At 38.5% G+C, this 20,915-nt stretch overlaps 1 protein-coding gene across 1 annotated transcript; it reads right to left on the reverse strand.

Moving 5' to 3' along the window:
• Nucleotides 1–6,751: 6,751 nt before the first annotated feature.
• On the reverse strand, nt 6,752–18,916 carry LOC137276820 (uncharacterized). The gene is made up of 9 exons (XM_067808467.1): nt 18,581–18,916; nt 16,391–16,445; nt 15,832–16,164; nt 14,011–14,319; nt 11,302–11,631; nt 8,938–9,048; nt 8,744–8,771; nt 7,333–7,355; nt 6,752–7,044 (listed from the first exon to the last, which is right to left on the reverse strand). The coding sequence occupies exons 2-9, from the start codon at nt 16,440–16,442 to the stop codon at nt 6,917–6,919; spliced, it is 1,314 nt and encodes a 437-aa protein (XP_067664568.1). The 5' UTR covers nt 16,443–16,445; nt 18,581–18,916; the 3' UTR covers nt 6,752–6,916.
• Between the last annotated feature and the right edge of the window lie 1,999 nt (nt 18,917–20,915).

Consider the following 20,915-nt stretch of genomic DNA (forward strand, 5'->3'; position numbering starts at 1 on the left):
GATCTTATGACCAAAACTTGAATCGTTTTCAAACTGTAGTAGATTACTGGCTTTTAACACCAGTGATGGCAAAGGGGAGAGACAAATCGTAAATATGTTGACGGAAAACGTAACCGAGTATGTCAAATATGAATATGTGACCGTTCGTAATCTATGGCTTGGGGATGATGAATTAGTGGGGTCAGGAGGTCATCAATATTGTACACAGGTGAGTGAGTGAGTTTCCTCTATTAGGCTGCACTCAGCAGAACGGAGAGTCATAAAATTATCGGGCCGAACTGTAGATGCATCCAGGGTATAGTGGAGACTTACAGGATCGTATACACTGAAGATATCGAGGATGAACTAGATACGTTGACGGAACTAGATACGTTGACGACCTAAATTATACACAATGCAATGACACCAGGGACAGAGAGAGGACAGATAAACAAGAAAATAAAAAAGGACGTAAAGCCGTGTCAGATATCAAAAGTCATAGGAAATAGCTGTTTGGTAATCGTGACAAGAACTAAATACATAACAAAGTAATAATAATTCAATTGTAAAAGAAAAAAATGACGATGTTATATACAATGTTGGTTTATACTCATAACATGTGCTGAAATGTGATTAATTCAAGGACGAAAAGCTGCAGAGTCAAACAGCGCACTCTTTAAATACAATGTCAGCTGCATGTACTATAAGCTGAAGGTTTCTTTGTTGAATATAAGCAGTCTCTCTGTCAGTGTACACAGTAATAAACGCATACTACCGATTTCATCTCTACACGGCCTGAATATATACCTCGGGCCACATGCGTTGGTATTAACACCCGTTCACCTTGGGGTGTTGCATGAAATATATGTGACAGGATAATCAGGTCCAAAGTGATATCGATACTGAGGTTAAACGTCCAACAAACAACTGTTACACCTTATGACAACATCCTTGTCGGATGTCACGTAAAACTATGAAAAGAGGAAACGTAAATGTCAAGTGTCTTAAAGTGTAATGTATATAATGATAATGATCAAACCATGCATCATAGTTGGTATCACATGCAAAGTTTCAACCTACTCAACATGGCCCTGATCGGAAATCCAATATCTATGGAACTCTAGAAGGGGCGTTGTCGCATTGCCGTCTATGTTAAGGCTTTTTCATGCATCTTAGATACAAGGCGACACACTGTGACCTTGATTTGTCGCTATGTCGCCATTTGAATGAATAAAATGTACAATTCCGAGCGCGACACTGCCATATAGCGACAAATGGCCAAAATCCCGCATTGTCGCACTTTGGTTACTTGATTGGCACTTTGGTTAATTTTGTTCTTGTTTTGACGAGGGCTACAACTCGACAGTGTCCCTTCTAGGATTCCATACGTAACTGCAGACTATGCGAATGCATGAACGTCGAGGCGCCCAATGTTCACAAGCTTTGTAGGTTTTGAAAAAAGTTGATAAATTCAGAATCTGCATTCTACATGTACCTTCCTGATGGCTATTCAAAGTTGAAGTTTCCCTGGATTCACTACCCAGTATTGACAAGTTGACGACACGTTTGACAAGGCTCTGAATACTTTTCTCGGAAAAGTCACAAAACAATCGGTACCTCGAGGTGGTGAATGTGTGTAATCAAAAGTCTACACACCAGCGTCTGTTTGGGGTGAAAACATGGAGGATCTGGCCACATACAGAGCCAGAATAGGAACTTTCTACCACCCACCCGGTACTCGGCAAGTGAGCCATGTTGACAGATACACGCCATTCTCTCAACGCCGGGAGCGTGATATTGATATCCTGCCTTATCGCTTAATGATATGCGCTCTGCTGCTCACAGTACATTTGTCACTTTCAGCCCTTATTATATGTAACCAAAAGGCTATTCGCAATTTCTCAATTGACCGTTTTGTGCCGAGAGAAACAACATTTCATTGTGTTACGTGTGACGTCACTAACTGTGACCTAGTTCTCTCTATATACCACGCCACACATGATGCCCATGCACGAGCTCTGTGTCTTCTTGGGGATGACACGCTTCCCGTGCGAGTCGTCATTCAGCGCTTGTTATGTTCGAATGATGTTGAGACAAACCCGGGACCCGTCACACTTGAACAGGTTCAAGAAAACTTACTCAGCGCAATTGAGAATATAAAAACAGAATTAGCTACCGCCAAAAATGACCTAAGTTCACAAATCTCCTCTCTTCGGAAAGAAATCAGTGATATTAGTTCAAAGTGTGAACACCCGGAACACTGTATAACTGATATTCGTGTAGACATAGATGTAATCAAACAAAATCATGATATTGTGAACGACGACATCGATGCCCTTGCGGAGAAAGTCCATTCTGTGATCGAAAACATGTCCAAGGTAGATTCCGAACTAGACCGCTTGGAATCTTAGAGCAGGCGTGACAATATTTTAATATACGGTATCCCCGAGACTGACGGCGAAGAGAAGTCTATGGCATGCAAGCAGACAGCGTTGTCCACTCTTAACGAGCACGCTACTTTCAAAACGTGGGGGACGTCTGATGTTATCCGCGCACATGGGCTTGGCGTTAAGCGGGTTAATGCTACCAGACCTCGACCAATGATCGTAAAGTTGCACATGTCTGACGATAAAGTGCGCTCCCTGAAAGCGAGACCAGCTTTCAAAGCAGCGGGTCTTGGTATCTCTAGTGACCTAAAGTCACGTCAACGTCAGCAACTTCAGGCTTTGAAAGGGACAAATATGTTTGGCTACTTCAAGGATGGCCAGCTGGTAACTGTACCTCGTTCAAACAGTAGACTAACAGCGCCTACCAACCAACGAGTTTCTGGAATTCGTACCCAAGAGAGGAAAGGACAAGCGAGGTTGAAATCAAGCCTGCAGTAGGATTCGGGCCGAGGCCCGGTTAGTATCTCACAGGGTACTGCTGGCAATGTCACCGGTATTACGCCCACTGAACACGGTTTATGCAATGGAACTCTATCATTTCTGTGCTGGAACATAAATGGACTTCGAAACAAATCAGGAGATGATGACTTTATAGATTATATTAGGAAATTTAAGATTATTTGCTTTCTTGAAACGTTTGTTGATTCTAATTACGACATGAATTGGCTAGGAAATTACACAGTTTTCTCCAGCTCAGCAGTAAAACTGTCTGACTATGGCAGGCTTTCGGGAGGTGTGTCATCTCACATCAGTCTATTAGCAAGTTCTGTAAGTTGATAACTACTGATGTCGACAATTTTATATGTATTCATATGTCCAAAATTTTATTTGCCATTGATAAACATGTTAATTTGATATGCACATACATACCACCTGAAGGCTTTCCGTATTATAACCATGTTGAAACAAACTGTAGTGTAAATAAACTGGAGGAATTTTTATTAGATAAGCAATCGGAAGTTAGTGACGCACATTTGGTTTTATGTGGTGATCTAAATGCCCGAACTGGTAATTCTAACAACCCGTCAACATCCACAGATGATGATACATTTTCATAGATACTTTCAATTTCATGAAGATGTTGATGTTGATAATCGGATATCTCACGATTCAACTATAAACAAATTTGGCCAGAAACTTTTAGAAATATGTCACGCATTTCAGATGTTTATCGCTAATGGGAGAGTATATGGCGATTTACAAGGGGAATATACATATTGTGCAAATCAAGGTGCTAGTGTCAATGATTATTTTATATGCTCGTCTGATTTCTTCCAGTATATAGCCTTGTTAAATATTGGGGATCGGCACGAGTCTGACCACTTACCGCTTGAATTAACTTGTAAGTTCTCAGGCAATAATCATAGTATAAACGATGATAGCGGGCCCATACATACTAAACGACTGGTCTAGAATGTAAATTTTGTAGGCACTTTCTTATCAAACGTAAAAGAAAACCTAACTTCGTTTGGAGAAACTTTACTTCAAAAACTTGATTCAGATGTAAATGGGGTCATAAATGACTTTGTAGAACTTTTATCAAATTCATCTAATTGTATGCTTAGTGATGTCAAACGCAAACACCGAACAAACATGCTAAACGCAGATTGTAGAAAGGCGCGACGCAACGCTCGTAAGCATCTTCGTAGATTCAGAGTGACTGGAAGCAATCATGATAGAAGGAAATACTGTGAACATACAAATAAATATAAAACTTGCTGCCGAAAATATACACCTGCTATGAGAATGCGCAGACAAGAAAGGTTAGAAAAATCAGTACGTAGCCCATCTGCTTTTTGGAAACATATCCGTTATTTACAAAATAGAAATACGTCGAGAAACAACATAACTAAAACTCAGTGGTTAAACCATTTCAAAAATGTATATTCAAGCGGAGAGATATTTGACTCAACATTCGACGAGGTAATTAATACTGCAGATTCCAAAAATCATTGTTATACAGAAGTAGACCAACTTATACTAGACAGTCCTATTGCTGAAGAGGAAATATTAGAAGCTATCAATCATCTTAAGAATGGGAAAGCTGCAGGACCCGATGATATCATAATAGAAATGATAAAATGTTCTAAATTTGAAATTATGCCGTTCCTTGCGAAATGCTTCAATAAACTGTTTGAAAATGGATTGTTTCCCCGCACTTGGTCAAGCTCTATATTAGTAATTCCACTTCATAAAAAGGGGGACAGAAACGATCCAGATAATTATCGGGGTATATCATTAGTGAGTATCTTGGGGAAAGTGTTTACTTTGATACTGAACAATAGACTGTCATACTGGGCGAATATGCAGGAAAAAATTCCTGAATCACAGTCAGGATTTAGAAAGGGATATTCCACTACGGATCACATTTTTACTTTGTATGCACTGCTCCAAAAAGCATTATCAAAACGAAGGCACAAGTTGTACATAGCATTTGTAGATTTTAAAAAAGCATTCGATTCAGTAAATCGTTCTAAATTATGGCAGTGTCTACGCAAAACAGGTTTACAAGGGAAAATGGTAAGTATTCTGAAATCAATGTATTCAAACATTCGTTCATGTGTACGTTGCAAAGACGGGGTTACGGACTTTTTCGATTGTCCACTTGGCTTAAGACAAGGTTGTTGTTTAAGTCCACTCCTTTTTCATTAATGAATTATATCATGACATCAATTTAGGTGGAAAACATGGAATCCAAATGTACCCAGATCTTGTAGAAGTACTCCTGCTCCTTTTTGCTGACGACGTTATTTTAGTTTCGGATACTGTGGTCGGTTTGCAAACTCAATTAAAAATCTTAGAAAGCTATACTAAAGAATGGAAGTTAACAGTTAATTTAAGCAAAACAGAAATTGTCATATTTAGAAGGGGCGGTCCTGTGGCCACAAACGAATGATGGTTTTATGATGGTGAAATGATTAATATATCCGATCAGTATACTTACCTAGGATTTTTGTTTTCAAATAGAATGAGTTTGTTTAATGCACTCAGAACTTCGCTTTACGTGGAAAAAAGCTTTAATACACGTTTTAGCGGTTTTACATCAAGTTGGGACCATGTCACCCAATGTGTATTTTAAGATATTTAATACTCAGATTCAACCCATTCTGTTATATGGATCTGAAATATGGGGTTTTCGGCAGTTCGATTGTATTGAGAGAGTTCATCTTTTAGCCTGTAAAAGGTACATCAATGTAAGCCTAAAGACACCCAATTGCATGGTATATGGTGAGTGTGGTAGATTTCCTTAATTCACAAATAAGATGTTAAAAATATTGGTTTAAGATTCTAAATACGCACGAACAACGTCTGCCTAAATTAGCTTATAATATGCTCTTAAATCTGGATAGTGTGGGAAAACATACTTGGGTAACTGATATCAGAAATTTATTATTTTCTCACGGTTTCGGTATCATATGGTTGTGCCAGACAGTTGGCGATATGAACGGGTTCATAAATGAATTTCGCGTTAGATTAATAGATATGAATAATCAAGAATGGAAATCCACCTTAGATTCAAGCTCTCAATATGAATATTACAGGATGTTCAAAACGTTACTCCAACCAGAAAAATATTTATCAATAATTACAACGTATAGTTTACGAACAATGTTCGTAAAATACCGTTTAGGTTTATTATCTTTAATGATTAATGAGGGTAGAAAAACCTCTGTCGAGAAAGAAAGTCGATACTGTCCCTTGTGAAACATGGCGTTAGAGAATGAAATCCATTTTACGTTAATATGTCCTTGTTATCATGAATGAAGACAGAAATTCATACCGGACCATTTTCTTGCAAAGCAGCCCGAATATGCTTATATATCTTTGTTACAAAGTAATAACGAAAATGTTCCTGTTCAGTTGTCTTTGTATATATAGCATGCATTAGCAAAAAGACATCTTCTTATAAAACGAATTGTATATCCTTAAATATATATATATATATATATATATATATATATATATATATATATATATATATATATATATATATATATATATATATATATATATATAGTTCAGTTACACACATATACACATGTGTCTGTATGTATGTCTGTCTGTCTGTCTGTATGTCTGTATGTATGTATGTATGTATGTATCCAGACATTCCTGCATTAGTGTAAGTCTCATGTCTATCGGCCGGAGGCCTTTCATACAATAAACATCTTTTGACATGACTTGACTTGACCTGCCCTGTTTCACGGATGGTGTAGAAAATGCCTAACACTGGATGCATCAGTGAAAGACATGTGGATTGTGAAATTCAAAGGAAAGTCAGAAAATGACTTACTTCCCCGGGACAGGAACAAGAAAACTAAGGCTTGGGCTTATTTGACCTTCAGTTACATGCATTAAAAGCAGGTACAATACTATTTGTCACTTAGAAATGAACTCAACGATACAGTGTCAATTTCGCAGAGGACACAAAAAATGTACAATGATTAAGCAACAGAAGTTATCCGACATCTTCGTTAATAACATGGTCCTCAAGAGAGCCTGTGGGCTTTGACAGTGTTTTCATAGACCTGCATGTGTAATTCCTCATAGGCTGTGTCTTTTCTTTCTCTAGCGTTGTCATCCATGCTCTCGTACATGTTTGGGTCGTGCACGTCATCTGCAAAACAATAAATGTTAATCTAAAAATAGGAATAAGAATTACAACATCGTTGTTCATCAGTGTCACGAACCGCTTGCTTTCTTTGCGACAGTGTAATGTCCTAAAAATCATTTAAATAGGGTCATTACGTACCTCGCTGAGGTTTGAGCAAGTACATAACATAGGATGTCAACGAATCAATTACGTATCACTTGAGACCATCACTGAAATATGCAACGACCCAGTGAAAATTCAAACGACATTTTGGAGTACAACTGTTTATGAGGTGTGAGCATGACTACTTACCAGATCGGGAAGGGGCTGCACTACTGTAACAACAGAAGGAAGATTTATTGAAATGTATGGGCATTCATTATATATGTACAGAATAAATCATTTTGGGCTCTAGTGTTTTATCACTACATAGACAAGAGCTGGGCTCCTATTCTCGAAAGGATCCTAGCCCTAAGATATCCTAACTTTGATCCTAGCACTAGGATAGGTGTCCTACCTTATTCTCAAAAAGTATACTAGCGCTAGGATATCCTAACTTTGGACAAATACTAGGATAGGTTCTGACTTGTCCTAAGTCCATCTTAGTGGAAATCAACATGGAATGTTACTTGTTTGTTCACCAATTTTGACGTTGTGAAAACTTAATTACAGCTTAATTACAACAGCACGCAGTTTTTATGAGTTATAGGAAGATTTTTTGAGTTTATGTCATCAATTTATCAGTTGTGAATAAGACGTACTTGTTGCAATACACATATTCTTTAGATCTACAACCGATATGTATTTTTATTGTTACTTATTCTATCCCTTTTTATTCACAACATCGTTCTTTTCTGTCACATTCCTCTGAAATGTCAATGTCAAAGCCAACTTGATAAGGGAAGAAACTTCTGTGTATTTCCTAAGTGAATTTTCACTTTGTGAGATGACGCATAATTAAAGTTCAAGTCATGATAATCATTAAAAAAATCACATGAAACTTTTTTGTACGTCTTAATTCTCTTTTTGGCAGACTTTCAAAATCTGACGACAAATGTTATGTCCTAGTTTAATAAATAAATTTGATGTGATGAAAATATTGAATATGTTAACAATACTTATATCTGATAAAATATATAGTTTAGATCTATTCGAATACAACTTCACTCTATTTTTCTGGATACAAGGAATGAATTTTTAATATTATAAATATAATTAATTACAATTTCTTCTAGATCAAGTAAGTCAACCAAAAGCTGAATTTCACCACTTTCAACCTTTTACTTCGATTTCTAGTCTCACCATTTGTCGTAGATCGTAGCTACCCTAACATATGTGTTTTTCATGCAATGAATTATAGATAATGTTTCGGTGAACTTCATGAAGGTGGTGTTTTTTTTCTATTTGACATACTGACGAGCTCCCTATCATAGCTAGGATCAGTTACTCAACTTAGGACAAAGTTAAGATCGTTTCGAGAATGGGTCTTATCTTAACAGTAGGATATCATAACTCATGTCCTAACTAGTTAGGATCTTTCTTAGCTGGGACACTTTCGAGAATAGGCACCCCGCTGTTTAAGGTCTGTCTATAACGTCATAGTAAATGCGCACGACGTCACAGTGGCTGTTGCATGACGTCACTGATCAATTATCAATCGTTATAGATGCACAGTGGTGGGCACTGAGCACCACAAACAACGATATCAAATAGTATTACTCACTCTGTCGATTCGGGTGGCTCTGTCGTATCTGAAAATGCATTAAAGGTGTCATAAAAAGAGATAACAACATGTTTTTAAAATCTTTCCGCGTATGTTTTCGGCACTGCATAGGTAGGCATATACAGCATGGTAGATGTATGAATTGCTTCGAGCTTAGTCCACTTATTTGATCATTGATGACGTTTAGGACTCACCTTTCATTGTGAGGCGTCTTTTCCACCATAAGACGTACACAGCAGCTGCAACGAGAGGGGGAACCAGGCATATTGCCATGCCAACTCCAACACCAGCACCAAACGTTGTTCCTGAAAGTTCCAAGGAAAATGACATTGCATGGTTTACTGTTTTGCTCTTTTCCAGTCGTCATTATCAATCATGAAGATTATTGATCGCAAAAATGCACAAAATAGTCTACCAACTCTTGAGAATACAGTTTGAATGATTTTAAATCAGCGGGTATCAGCATAACGATGTCAAAACATGGCATGATGTGCTGGATGAGTTAGGCACGCTGTCAACATTACTGGTGTAGTCTGTTTATTGTAAAATAACGTAATAATGTGATTTTGCGTGGATTTGTTGTCATGGTCAGACTTGATGCAGACTTGCGTAATACTATATAATTTGTGAGTGAGTAAACTGTGTCTTACGTTTTGGACAAGACAAGTTTATCTGTCACACGAGATTCTGATACTGGACACAAACCAATGGTGGTGCACAAGGCAACTTCATATACACTGTACTCATGGAGGTTTAGAATACTGGCCTTCATATCTTCTCATGCCTGTCGTAAGAGGCGACTAAGAAGGTTGGGTGGTCAGACTCGCTGACTTGGTTGACTCATTTCATCGGTTCCCAATTGTGCAGATGGATGCTCATACTGTGGACCACTGAATTGTCTTGTCCGGACTCGATTATTTACAGTCTACTGCTATATAACTAGAATATTGCTGAGAGCGTTGTCAGACTAAACTAACACACTTACCAAAACCACGTGTAATTACACATAAACAGGCACTGCAGACAGATGTGAGGTAATCTTCGTTTACGTCAGTTTTTGCGGAGGATTTTGGAGTCCTGTATGGGTCTTGTCCTAGTGGGTGTTTAATAATGTCATTCTACGAAATGCGTTTACAATAGCTGGAAAGGCGTCCTAATCCTGTATAGCACTGAAACAATTTGTCAACTTTACACATGGCACGAACTTCACCATGTACCTCTTGGCTAGAAATGGGCAATATATAGTCTGGTTCATAATTATTGAGAATTTTTCTTCTTACTTTGAGCTATCCTAACACCTCAACTGATTCACTGATACTTAAAACTAAGTAATGGTATAAGGGAGGTAACTCATCTTGGCCTACTGAGTATAGTACAATTAGAGTTACCTCCCCTGAATTTGTAGCAGACGTCATTTTCCTCAGCACTGTCAACAATGTCTGCTGAAGATAAAAGAAGGTTGATTTTTGAGTTGTGTAATCAAGGAATTGATGATGTAAATACATTGGCAGAGAGAACAGGAACTCCTCTTTCTACTGTGTATAGGATTAGGAAGAATTTTAAAGAGGGAAGGGATTTGGGGCACCAGAAAGGAGCAGGGAGACCCAGACTTCTCAGATCGCGTCCGGCTGGAAATTTTAGCGTCTAAAAAGCAAAGGGCAAGCATCTCCAACATCAGGTATGAAATGATAGAAAGGGGATCAACAGTTGTATCAAAATCTACAGTTAGAAGAAATTTGATTGATCTTGGATGGGAGAAAAAGACTGGAATTCCTTCTCCTCTCATGAAACAAGAACATAAAGACAGGTGTGTTGAGTGGTGTTTGGCACATGAAAACTTTGACTGGGAAAATGTGATTTTTACTGATGAAAGTTCAATATGGGTATATCCCAATAATGTGAAAATATGGACAAAGTCTGCGTCAGCACCGTTGTACCGACGACCTAAATACAGCCCAAAGTTTCATGTATGGGGAGGGATATCCTTATTAGGAACGACCCCGCTGTGTGTGTTTGAGGGAAATCTGACAAGTCAACGCTACACTAACATATTAGATAATTTTCTCTTTCCAAGTGCACATGTGTTTTATGGAAATGACTGGATTTTGCAGCCAGATAATGATCCTAAACACACCGCAAAACATGCCAAGCAGTGGTTTCAGGAGAAAAATGTGACTGCATTACCATTTCCTGCATATAGTCCTGACTTAAATCCCATTGAGAACATTTGGGGGATGATGAAGGAATGTGTGAATCAAAAGGGGTTGACAAAAATTGAAGACATGAAGAGAGAAGTGGTCCAATACTGGGACAGCATAACTCACGAGACACTAACCTCTCTGATAGGAAGTATGCCTACCCGTCTTAGACTGTGCCGTGAAGCTCAAGGAGACTTGATAAAATATTAAATTGTTACCTACACAACATGAAAAGGTCAGTTCACTTTCACAATACATTCAATTTTATCTGATTTGTTCTCGTTTAATAATATGAAATGCTTTAGCTATTCTCAATAATTTTGAACCATACTATATATCATTCAAATCATTTTCAATCACCTGAGGTCTCATCCTTCGAGACACAGTGCACAAACAGGGTCTGAGATTGAGATGTTATCCGAGTAGTTTTATAGACGCCAGAACACTGGATCCGGGAGAGATGATCACCACAAGAGACGGTGAATGTCGCCATGCTGACTGCGACAACTGCACCATCTTTACCACGTGATGTTGATGTCACATCCTTTGTAATTGTCTGATTTTCTTTCGTCCAGATAATGGTGGACAGCGGCAGTGTCGGATTGGTCGCGCACACAAGTGTGACGTCATCATTCTCCGTCACAGCCAGGGGGAGGTTTGTTGAGTTGATACTTATTTCCACCAGTGGTACTGTAAACGCGTAAAGACAGGATACGTTCATATCATAGTTTTATGATGAGTTTGGAATAAAAATATTTTGCTTGTTGTATTGATTTGAAAACATAAATTACTTTTTCCCATTTACAAGCTACATATCTTCGTGAAACTGAATCCTTGAACAGCTTATTTCAAAGAGTAAGATATTCCGGCATTTATACACATGTGCAATCACAATACATGTGCAACATTCATAAATATGGTTGTTCGGGGTTTCCAGAAATTTGGCTTCACGAAATCTGGGTAAATGAAAACTATACCACTAATTATAACTGCTTATGGCAGCATCCAGATTGACAAACAACATTTTTGTTGCCATCTAACACATCGGAGTCTGTGGTAAACGGTACGACTTGGTATTTGATTCGAAAAAGCAGAGTTCATCACCAGGAATGCAATGGTCACAGAAACTAGGGCTGGGACGAGTATACATTTTCTACCCAGGTAGCCAAACCTTATTACCCGATCCTACCCTACCTTGATACTCGTTATTGTCAAGATCACAATTCTCATGATGTATGTTGAGTGTTAAATTTGAAGCGTGACAAGTTTGGAGTGAGGACTTGTGAGCGAGGGCAGTGATGCAAGTGTTGAGCTATTATTTGTGTCTGAAGTGTGCAGCATGAAAGACTGTTGTATGTGGCTGGGTAGTAGGCTTGAGGTGAATCAAGTAGCTTGGGGGATATATACGGTTTGATTTGAAAATTGTGACTTGGCAACCAGTTGGAAAGTGTATGTGTGTCAGGTTGACTGTTTTCCCTATATCTTCAGCTGGTGTGAGTATTATGATTTTATGTTATCTGTTAATGAAACCCGTTCAATGAACTGTTTGTATATGTATTGAGGTTTAGCATTCACCTTATAATATGTAACCTTAACTTAGATGAAATATGTGTAATATAATTGTTGAAGTTTGGAATGTGAAAGGATTGTGATTTATAAGGAAAGCATTTGAGAATGTCCCTAAGCTAGTGTACTGGGGTAATAATAATATTCAGACAACAGTTATGGGTAAAGTATAGTGAAAGTCTGGTGTATCAAGTAACTATAAAACAGCCGTGTAAACACATCTTGTATGTGTAAAACCCATATGTTGTGTATATGTAAAGACACCTTATACGTGGCGTGCTTTTTGTATTCAGTGTCCGGAGTAGGTGTTACACCCCGTAAGGCTGTCCCGCTGATCGTGAGGGATCGACCCTGACATGCCGCCTGTGTATAGATGAACTGACTTGGGTGTCTGGGGAGCTAACCCTGACCTAACCCTAACCCTAACCCTAACCCTATCCCTGGGTAACCCTAACCCTAACCCAGTATGTCTGCGCCAGTTAATCATCAGGAATCGCAGTGACATGCAGCCAAAGTGTTTGAAGAATTACATGCAGGAGAAGGACCCCTAATATACCACCGAACTAACGAACTGTCTGAAACCCCCGGCCACATATGGTGAAAACAACATCGATTGTGATTGGAACAGTGATCAATAAAAGTAACTGATTTGCGTTTTCAATGAATTGTTATTGTCTATTCCATCTTCAGTGTAAATAATATAATTATATGATCTAATGTGCATTTCTTTAAGGACATTTGTAGTGTTGATGGGAGTGTTGATATGAATGTATGTGAGTATATTTGAAGAGTGAGGTATGACGGGCGTTAGTGAGTGTGTAGGGAAAGAGTACGAGGGTGTTTGGTGAGGTGAGAATGCAGTAGTGAAGGCAAGCATAAATGGTTTATTGTAAATAAGATAGATTTAGTTAATAAATTACATTAACTTTTAAATCTCGGGTTTGTTTTTTACTCTACTATGTGACAGTTATTATAATTCCTGACGTCAAGAAAGGGCATTTTTTTCAGTTCGAAGGCCTAAATTTCGAGTTTTCAATGTCTTAACCTTGTATTATGTTCCAGAGAGAATGCTTCCAAAGAAGTGACTGTAATTATGTCACGATCTTCAAAGACAATACATTGTCACATTTTAATCATGAATGAATAATATATTACATTGTTCGATCTGTTGGTCACATGACCAATTGAGACGAGTGCCGGGGGTAACTCATTAACCACCAGTCCCAGCAGAAATACACCATACCTTACTGTATATTGTGACCTGCGGTGACGTTAGCACAGGTGAGATGATACACAGCACGTACTAGAACATCACAACTATTTACAGTTTTTTCAGATGACTCATCTCACATTCGAAAATTGTTTCATTGTAAGTGCAAACAGTTTTGACAACTGTGGTTAGAAAAATATTAATAATCCTGAGAAAAAATTCAAAAAACGAAGATGGAAAACTATTTCTGGTTTTACGACATAACTGAAGACAGAAGAAAAACGTGTACATACCATCGACGTGAAGCAGAATCGTGTCTGTTCTGAGGTTCGTTTCTTCGTAGGATCCAACACAATAAATTCTCATCATATGAAAGTCCCTTGTGATTTCCACTGAAAGGCGACCTACAGTAACAGTAAGTCCTCCGTCTTCACGAGTGGATGAAGAGGCGCCAGCTGTAATAACGTCCTCGTCCTTCGTCCACGTTATGTTTGACGGCGGTTTGGTCGGGTTTGTTTCACACACCAACAACATCGGGTCGCCCTCAGTCAGATTTAGAACACGTGTTGTGGGAGTCAACAAGCTGATCGTCTTCAGTGGCACTTTGGAAGAACATAAAATGCTTACATTACTTTTACAACATTTTGAATGCACGTTTACTACTCCATCTTGTAATGGAGCTTACTTCCGTCGAACATTATGTCGGTGAAGTTGCGTACCCAAATGTCCTACTGGATGCCCGTCGGTTCCGGTTTGATTTTCATGATCTCTCGAACTAAATGGACTTCATAAAAATAGTTGTCCCGTGTACTATCTCAGCTGAGACCTTATACCAGTGTAAACGTATAGGCTACACGGTCAGGAGAGAAACTATCACGAGTTCTATTAATCATCTGCAGACTGATGTCATATTTGTTTTGTTGTTGTTGTTTTTGTTTGGTTTTTTTTACTTTTTTGTATTTTTTTTTTTACTTTTGTGGAGTAATAAACCTCCTAAAAGAGGTTATTGCTTGAAAAAGAAAATATTCATAGACTGCATGATGTTCCAGCTATGTCGCGGCAAAGATTCTTAGAATAGAAGTCAATTGGTATTAACGATATTTGCATTTTAGTTTATTCATTTATTGCAGCGGTGAGCCTTCCATTTCATTTCCGTTGTGAAATTCTTTGATGTCAAGAAGATAACATTAAGTCGTTGCTTTCAAAAGCTTTTCAAATTACAGCATTTTCAATTTGGAACCAAATCCTGTCCACTATTTGTCAGATCGCTTAATCACATAATGAGGTTTAAAGTGCATATAATAGACGTGAATAGACTTTCGTTTCCATCTATTCTCACACTTTTGGAGATATTTTCCAGCAATTTTGTAAAATAATTGAGATATCAAGAGGTCACAAAGATCGCTGTGTTGCATCTTTGTTAATCACAGTGAGGATACGCCCTTATACCAGAAACTGTCCATATATAGCGAGAAATTGCTCATACATAGCCAGAAATTGCCCATATATAGAAAGACATAGACCGCGAACAGTCAAGACTTCGATATCATTCGGACATGTCCAAAAATAGCGATAAGAAAAGCATAATGTTTTATAGATAACACCAAATCAAACAGATCATGACATAACGAGACATAGCGAATTGTCGTAGATCTGTGATCCTTTAAGGGCAATGAATGTTACCAAGCTTGCAAAATCAGTTGCTCCTCTTGTTATGCAGTGATCGAGTGAGTGAGTGAAATTAGTTTCACGTCGCTTTTAATCATAACCCGGCAATATTAAGGCGGAAGACACCAGACGTTGACCTCACACACACTGTACCCATTTGGGAACTCAAACACAGGTCTTTGGCGTGTCGAACACACGCTTAATCAACTAGGCTACAACACTGTCTGTGTTATCTAATGCAGAAAAAAATTGTATGCTACTTTTTACGTTCCATTTACATTGTTACAAAATCAGCTCTATATTTAACTCTAACCAGGAAATGACGGAGACTATGTCCGATGGCATGGACAATTTATCTACGTATTAAACCTTTCAAATAGTTTTCTATAGTTCTTTCATACATGCACCAACATAATATCTGGACACGTGACTGGCGTGACACTAACCATTGACATCCAGGACTATTGTGTTGCTCCTATCAAACAAGGGTACGACCATACATGTCCAGTTGGAATTTTGATATGTGCGGTAATCGACGTCAAGAATTGTCATGGTAAATGGGCCGTCTCGTGGACAGGTGAAGTTGTAGATATCCGAAGTGTTGAAGGAATATCTGCATTCTTCATCAACGTATGATCGCACACTGAATGATGACGTTCCGTTCAGTAATTGTGCAGTCCAGTAGACCTGAAAATACATTCGAAAACTGTTCCCGCAGATGAAGGTGAATGGCTGGCCAGCGACTGCGGTAATGGTGGACCCTGTCAGGTTCACATGTCCTGCGAAAGTGTGAGATATTATTAAAATCATCGACAAGTATACATGAGAACTACATGTATGCTTCCATACACAGTATTACACGACAACACAAAATGAATTACACTTCGCATTCGTCCGACTCCAAGATGTGTGTCAGAAGTCACACATTGAAACACCACTATCAGACCATCATTTAACTGAGAAGGAGGATTATATGAAACATCAGGAGTATAAAATAGTTGTTACCTTCACATGCAACAAGAAGGGACACAAGTAGAAGAAGAAATATTCCGGACATATTCTGAAGAAGAAATCGTATACATCAAGTACAGATTTGAGATATACATATATGTATGAATTCTGGTGACATTTGTGAAGGAAAGCCCGCCGTCATGAGATGATTTTGTATGGTGGTAGTGAAATTACCTTCGGGCTTATCACACAAATATAGCAAGGTGCATGTGATGCAAATACTCAATCAAGCTGCAGCATAATGGCTTACTAGTGAACGCCTCACCCACCAAGCGGCCAAGCTTTTGATAATGTTTTCTCATAACTGAACACTGTTACGAGTGTGTATTTCCTGTATATTTTGTTATTAATTCAGTAATAATTATTATTGGGTCACAATGTTTAGTGTTTTGAATAGTAAATATTATGGGTCACATTTCCTTTTAATAGTTGGTCAACACTTTTAGCATTCTGGTTTTCCGGAATTTATCTGTTCCTAGTTTTCAATGTTTACTTCCGGGAGACTTATTCTAGGGCATTCTACAGTGTTGACGGTGTTCGTTTGTGCCCGAACTTTCGGGAAATGCCTAAATATCTATATAAAGAATGGTTGCCGTGTTGAGGGCGACACTCATACCCATTTACGTCACCGCCAACACTTGAAATCCCGTCAACGCCTAAATCTACATTATCTGCTGTCGCACCGATCGCTGTGTTGACATTCTGCCACAGTTGATTCTCTCTCATACCAAGACTTTGGTGAGTTTGCTATATTGTATTTTGTGACCCACTGACTTAGATTTTGTCTCTCGAATTGTACCTGAAATCTGCATTGTTATATGACTAGTGACTTTGTATACCTTGCTCTCGTTGTATAACAATATAGAATTTGAACGTAAACAATTTGTCTTTGTTCTGTTTTGCTGGTTTACAAGGGGATTTTTTAAATTGTTGTCACGGTAAATTCTTAACCGTAACAATACAAACAATTTTGGAACATTTGTTTGCATTAACAATATATTGCACAAGGTTGGTTTTGTCCGTGACATTTAATTATATTTCATAAGCACTGCAAGCTTGTTCCAAGTCATGACTGAATTTGTCTAAAGACGGCAGAAACTTCCTGTTCCTAACATACCTCTCATCCTTTAAAGATGTGAAATTTACAAATGCGTTTTGTGCAATTTAAAAAACCCAAAGACCTATAATTCTTTTCCTTTATTGTTTGTGTGCATTAACAAACAGAACAGGAAAAATTGATAAATGACGTTGACTACGTTATCTCGATGATTGATCGGTTGTAATGAGCCAATCATCAATTATCAGATATTAGCTAACTCCCAACACTACAATTACATGAACATAAGTTTCTTAAGCATATACTTTCTCAATTCGTGTTCTGACATGAAAATAGAAACACTTATAATCCATAAACGTGAACTTCCAGTGCTGGTAAACTCGTCTAGACATTGATTTCCCCTGCAATGTGCACCTGTAACCAGTTAATTCGACCTGCTGATTCGACGCAGTGCTATCACACTTGTACAACATCCTTGTGCTGGTGCTTCCACAAATGATATACTTACATACACCTGAACGTACCCGTGTCAAATAACTGAACATCTTCAGCTGATATTTCTCCATGAACAAGCTCTTTCCCAGTTGATGTTTTGTTGATGCACCTGTAAGTCACCAACTGAAGAACACCCCTAGGGCTCATGCATACATGGTATATTCTCACACAAACAACCACTCAAGCAGCTGATACGTAGAAATATGATATACTTACATACACACTCACTTTCCCACCTCATGAATGCATATACATGCGTATACATATCATGTATGTATCTGCCTCTAAAAGTGATCATGCTCTCACACACCACACATGTATGTCCGTGGCTGATAAACAGGCCATCAAAGGCACGTCCCTTGCTAACAAAACCACATGAGCATGCCCTCCTCAGTGGATATATTCACACACACTTCCTCATCTGTATCAAACTCATAAACAATAAATAGACGAGTAGTACATATGTTGACACTTCACAGAGTATATACTCACATGAACAACCACTTAAACAGATTACATGCAACACATGCGCACATTCATTTCACATGCTTCATGGTTGACTAATCTTGTGTAACAGTTAGCAATTTGCCAGACCCACACAATTATACATTCATACAAACATCTTTACTTACCGACTTAATATTGTCATATCATCTTGTGATTCCCCAGTTGATATGCCCACGTAAATACGCACAATACTACAGGCACCTGAACTCCATCCGATGTTGTGATCACGAGGTAACAACGTTAACTGAAATGAGTTTATATGTCATGTTAACATGCACCCCACAGGCAGCATAGTTGACTATCCTGGAGTGTCAGATAACACCCTTGATCAAAGGGTATATAGTAATTGATATGGTGAGGGTTAACCTCAAACAGTGTATCCTACTCGAACCTTCGAAAACTGCTTGTTAACCTGGAAGACAGGTTTACCTAAGTATACACTCTGGGATTTATACTTCCTTGTGCGATATATGTCCTCGACACTAATCTGTCAGTGAGTCAGCATAAACATGTTTTGCATTTGTGTACTAGTTCATTGCACGACGTTTGGTTGTTTCAAATACAATCTCAAATAGTTCCCATCCCTATAACAACTATACTTAAGATAGACGACAACTGACTCTGTTTTCAGGATAGCTGAAATGGCACTGTTGGGGATTTGACGAAGGCTTTGTTTCTAAATTTAACAGAAGGCAAATCTACCAAACGAAAGCCTAGTTGATAGTAGCCGCACCATAACAAAACCCTGCTGTTGAGCATACATAGCAAAGTATACGGAATCCCTAACGACTGTCACCTTTGATTGTATCTTTTGGAGATTTGGCTACATATACCGTGCTATACTACATTCATCTGAAGTGGATTGGAAAGCACAGTGGCTAATGCATTCGCATTTAGGGTTTCAGGTTTAGTTTCTCAAGTTAGATACCCTGTCATAAAGCCTAGTTCTGGGGTGCCCCGACGTGATGCTGCTACTATATTGCTAAAGGCTGTAATGGCCATTCACTCACTCACTCATCTTCAATGACAAATAGATCATTTGTCCACTTCACTGCCATGGGCTAGTTTTTAATTGGCCATGAATGACATGCACTAAATAATAACTGCAAATTTAGTATTAGAGTTATTGTTATGAACTGTGGAAACAAATGTGCATGGCTAAAACTAAAACAGAGGCAGAACATAAACGACTAGATCGACCAACGTACCTTTGCATAAAGCTGCGTTTTCAGTTGTAATTAAGCGAATTATCCACATCAGTTCTGACAACACAATATCCGATAACACTACCTCAGCAGAAAAGGAACACTATACGGCATAAGCAGACACCCATAATACGTACATGTCTTCACAACTGTAGTCAGGTATACGAATTAGAAAAACATATAACAAAACATGTGTATCAGGTGAGGAAAGTTGTTTTACTTTGGGTCTTGTCTCCATAATCTGTAAAAGACATTTTGTCACAACGACTGAGTGATAAGGAATGTGCTTATTCCTCAGTCCAATCAGTGGCGTATCCTCCTATATTGTAATGTATATTTGTAAGCCGAGTCCCCAGTCTACGCGCAGATGACCTTCAGATACCAGTGACTAGGGCTTATCAAAACATTGTACCCTTTGCAGAGTCTACATGTCAGTCTAAACAGGTCTTTTCGGTGATATACACGGAATCTTTAAGGAAACGTCGCCTTTCAAACCAAATGCTCATATTTGTTGTTCTTACAAGGTGTTTTTGGTTTTGGCACGGTCACCAGTCTTTGGACCAAGTCACCAAGTCTTTGGACTGTATGGGTTTAATCATTTTAGTGTTCAGGGCAATCTATCGATTGCAAGAGTGGTAGAACACTAATAGCATCCAAGACGATTACAACGTCAAGACAGTCAGATTGTGCACAACCATCTGCAGAATCGCTTTCCAGAGCGACGGAAATACCACGCCAGACCACTGGGACACATAGTACACCCATCAGTGCCGAAATATTGCGTCGACGTATGTGCGGAAGAAACCTCTGCCTCACATACCATATTCTATGTCTGTCCTCATTCCCCATCACCGCCGGTGTGCATGCGTGTATGTGAATGTGGTTTATATTTGTAGGCACTGATTAGTACAAACAACAGAAACAAACAACGATATTAGACATTGTTTACTCACTCTGTTAATTCAGGTGTCCTTGGCTGGCTGGAAATGTATTTGAAAGGTATTGTGACAATATGACAACAACGTGGTTTATAATATCTCACGCGAATGTATTGGGTACTGCAGAGGTTTGCAGACAGTCCGTAATTTCTCCATGAACCCTCCCATATGTGTAGCTTCTTATATAGCACTTAGTTATTCTGAATATACTTGATGACAAGGAAGGTGAATGAACAGAACTTTGTATAGCGTTCAATATAAGTACCAAATCCTATTACTTTGTAGGTAATTGGCACGTACAAATTAGTCAATCAAAC

This window comes from Haliotis asinina, chromosome 3 (genome assembly GCF_037392515.1).
Source record: "Haliotis asinina isolate JCU_RB_2024 chromosome 3, JCU_Hal_asi_v2, whole genome shotgun sequence".
NCBI lineage: Eukaryota > Metazoa > Mollusca > Gastropoda > Lepetellida > Haliotidae > Haliotis > Haliotis asinina.

Excerpts from the sequence above, each read along its gene's own strand:
- LOC137276820 (XM_067808467.1), bottom strand. The coding sequence starts at position 16,442 with ATGTCCGGAATATTTCTTCTTCTACTTGTGTCCCTTCTTGTTGCATGT. Across the intron at positions 7,356-8,743 it reads GAGCCACCCGAATCGACAGA|TAGTGCAGCCCCTTCCCGAT; the intron begins GTGAGTAATACT and ends CTGTTGTTACAG. Across the intron at positions 7,045-7,332 it reads TGCAGCCCCTTCCCGATCTG|ATGACGTGCACGACCCAAAC; the intron begins GTAAGTAGTCAT and ends ATTGTTTTGCAG.